The sequence below is a fragment of the Drosophila yakuba genome, chromosome 3L, assembly GCF_016746365.2.
Source record: "Drosophila yakuba strain Tai18E2 chromosome 3L, Prin_Dyak_Tai18E2_2.1, whole genome shotgun sequence".
NCBI classification, from domain to species: domain Eukaryota; kingdom Metazoa; phylum Arthropoda; class Insecta; order Diptera; family Drosophilidae; genus Drosophila; species Drosophila yakuba.
This window is the reverse complement of record NC_052529.2, coordinates 21,946,117-21,949,692: the sequence shown is the minus strand read 5'-3', so window position 1 is coordinate 21,949,692 and position 3,576 is coordinate 21,946,117. Positions and strand designations below refer to the sequence as shown.

General features: G+C 33.3%; 1 protein-coding gene across 1 annotated transcript; it reads right to left on the bottom strand.

Annotated features, from left to right (window-relative positions):
• Positions 1-891: 891 nt before the first annotated feature.
• Positions 892-1,833, bottom strand: LOC6539519. Its single transcript, XM_002086369.3, has 3 exons — positions 1,768-1,833; positions 1,397-1,714; positions 892-1,329 (listed from the first exon to the last, which is right to left on the bottom strand). The coding sequence occupies exons 1-3, from the start codon at positions 1,831-1,833 to the stop codon at positions 1,174-1,176; spliced, it is 540 nt and encodes a 179-aa protein (XP_002086405.1). The 3' UTR covers positions 892-1,173.
• Between the last annotated feature and the right edge of the window lie 1,743 nt (positions 1,834-3,576).

Genomic DNA, 3,576 nt, shown 5'->3' with positions numbered 1-3,576 from the left:
TTTATATACATGTACGTATATTCCTTTCCGTGTATAAAGTTCGATTTATTAAAGTGTGCAACAGGTACATATGCCCCAAAAGATTCCGCAGCGCTAATGAATTTCCTGCCACCTTTCTCCGCTCCCAAAGACAGCCAGCTCATTAAGCCCTCCATTGACTGGCTAAAGATGGAACAATGGCCAATACAAAGAGCCCTGTCTCGAATCATAACTCATTGAACTTTTGCCGGCAGCAGCAGCCGCTGAAACATAAAAAGTGTCAATCAGTGACTCTGCTGTGGCAACGATGGCGACGCCTCCAAAGTCCCATTACAATGCCATTTTTATGGACACCGCTGGCGGGGATGCTGCTCCAGCTGGAGCGGAGTGAGCAGAAGAAGGAGAAGGACAAGTAGAAGAAGCAGGAGCAGAGACAGACTGCAGGGTCGTAAATGTAGTAATAATAGTCGCCGAGGGCCAACGCCAACGTTTGCTAGTTGCGGTCGAGATTTTCTGGTGGTGGGTCGGCGCATCAGTGCACTGAGCGAAACAAGTAAAATTTTTTAACACTGTGTTTGACTGTTTAATAACTGTGTTTCTTAAGGGGAAATTTTAAAATTCCCTCTATTATTTCATTTTGTTGTATATTTCAAAACTAAATGCAATCTACATATTTCTGTTGAACTCTAAATTTGAAATTTTAGAAGATATGATTTAGAATAATTTAGACATCACTTATAGACATTGTGATTATAACATCATTATTATACTTAACTGATTTTATAGTTATATGATATATGTTATATAGTTCATAACTCTGATGGTTTATGATGATCATAGTTTATTTTCATTATTGCAAAGAATATTCCTCACTGTACTGGAGTATTGCTCGTGCTTTTCGTGTGGAAAGCAAGACATAAATGTCTAACATATGCTGAGAATGGCTTTGGAGTTGGCCGACGAGGCGACAGGTCTATTACCAAAAGCCTGCTAATGACGGGTTATTGCACGCGTTCCCTAAAAATGCTCATTTCCTGGCTTCATCTAAGGGATACTCTTATATATATCCATCTGCGCGGAGAGTGGTGTAAGATTTTCAGTAGAAGAGACTAAACACTTTATTAATCTTTCATTTTCGAGATAAACATAAATCACTTTACAGTCTTAAGGACTTTAAGCCATTTAACATTCAAGTCACAATATGTCCTCAACAAATTGAAAACTAACATTCGTGTCAAATTGGGTTTTTCCGTAAAATAGCCAGTTCATGGCCAGTAAATAATCACCCGTGGGCAGTGGAAGTCGCATAGCTGTCGTGGATAAGTACATGTTCCTTACGAGAATTTCACCCTTTAAAATAAACAAAAAAATTACAAGTGAATCGCATATAAAAGTCGAATTGGACCGATAAACTCACATAATACGGGCAGGTGTGGTTGACATTAGTGAAGTTCCTATACATTTTAAAAATTAATATGCCAAAGGGATCATATGGCTTTCGCATAAACCGACATCCATCGACCTGTGTTTTTATAAGCCATGGCTTATAGCCATTCTCCCTTTTATACATGTGGTAGTGAACAAAGACATCATTGGTTGGATAGAGGAAAGTGGCGTTGAAATTAAACACAGTTCTATAGCGATTGATCGCCTTCAATCTGCATTGATTTATCCGAACCCAGGTTTTATTAAAGCTGTCGCAAACGACATTTGTCAGCTTGAAGACGACTGGACCCTGTATTATTACGCAATGTATTTTATAAACTCGAAATATTTAACAAAACTTACACTGGGTTTTAAGATCATTAAACACAAAATGGTGAAAAAAACTACTATATTCAGGACCGACCTCATGATTCACGAGCATTTAAAATACTGCCAAACTTCAAATGGTTTTGCTCTATTAATAATGATAGCCCATTATATATTATTAATTGCACTTTCAACCTCTTTTTAATTGGATCTCTTTTATAGTATTTGTGATTGAAAATTATATACATGTTAATAATATACATTTATATACATTTTTAAAACCGAAATTCAAAATTATGTAATGAGTTATTGATTGCGATGATGAAAGTTGTTTTTATAGACTAAAGGGATATATTGGACGCGTTGAAAACTATGTAATAGAAAGGACAAGGACATTCTTTTATATCACGGTCGCTTGCCGAGTAAATATGACCATGTCCTTCTGTCCGTTCGTCTGTTTGTCCGTATCAACGTCGAGATGCAGCGTTCTTCTTTGTTTGGTATTGAAGTGTATGTGTTTATTAAAGGTACCAAATTGAAAAGAAAATATTTAATACAAAATGTAATTACAAATATAATTTTAATAACAAAAGTCTACGCTAAGATTTTTGTAAAGCTTTTATTAAGTAATATCCTTTACAATAATTTGTTAATGAATTCGTAACTAGCAGCATATATAACTTGCAGCATATATTCCCTGGAGGGATACGGAATGGCCTTAATTTAACTGTGAAATTTATAAATACCCTCGAATTTTTATTTTGTATTATTCAAAACTAAAAAAATGTATATATTTCTGTTAAGCCCTTAATATTAAATTATAGAAGATATGATTAAGAATAATTTAAACATTGGTGTATACGCGATTTGTGATTATAATTACATTATTATACTGAACTGATTTTATAGTTCTATGATTTTTCTACCAATAAAACTTTTTTAACATTTTTATTTCATAACTCTGATAGTTTATGATGATCGTAGTTTATTTTTATTATTTGAAGGAATATTCCCACTGTGAGTTCTGTTAATTTTCCCGGGGAGAATTGCTCGTGCTTGACATAAATGTCTAAAATATGCTGAAAATGGCTTTGGAGTTGGCCGACGAGGCGACAGGTCTATTACGTGTTATAGCGACTGATCGCCTTCAATCGGCATTTATCCGAACCCAGGTTTTATTAAAGCTGCCACAACCGACATTTGTCAGCTTAAAGACGACTGGACCCTGTATTATTACGCAATGTATTTTATAAACTCGAAATATTAAACAAAACTTACACTGGTATTTAAGATCATTAAACACAGAATGGTAAAAAAAACTACTATTTTAGGACCGACCTCATGATTCACAAGCTTTTGAAAGACTGCAAGCTTAAAATGTTTTTGCTCTAAAAATAATTCACTTTGAACCTCTTTTTAATTGGATCTCTTTTTTAGTATTTGTAATTAAATGGCATATATATATATGTATAGCATATATATTAAATATATATATATATATTAAATAAATAGCACATATGTTAAATGTTAATATTAATAATATAAATATTTAAAGAATTCATTTTTATTGCTGAAATTCAAAATGATGTAATGAGTTATTGATTGCGATGATGAAAGCTGTTTTTATACACTAAAGGGATATACCGGACTTTATAATAGAAAGAAGGATAAGTTTTCGAAAGTATATATGCTATATTCTTTAATATCACGATCGCTTGCCGAGTATGACCATGTCCTATCAACGTTGAGATATCAACGTCTTTTGTTTGTAATTAAAGTGTATGTGTTTATAAAAGGTGCCAAATTGAAACAAAAATATTTAATAAAAAAAATAATTACAAATAT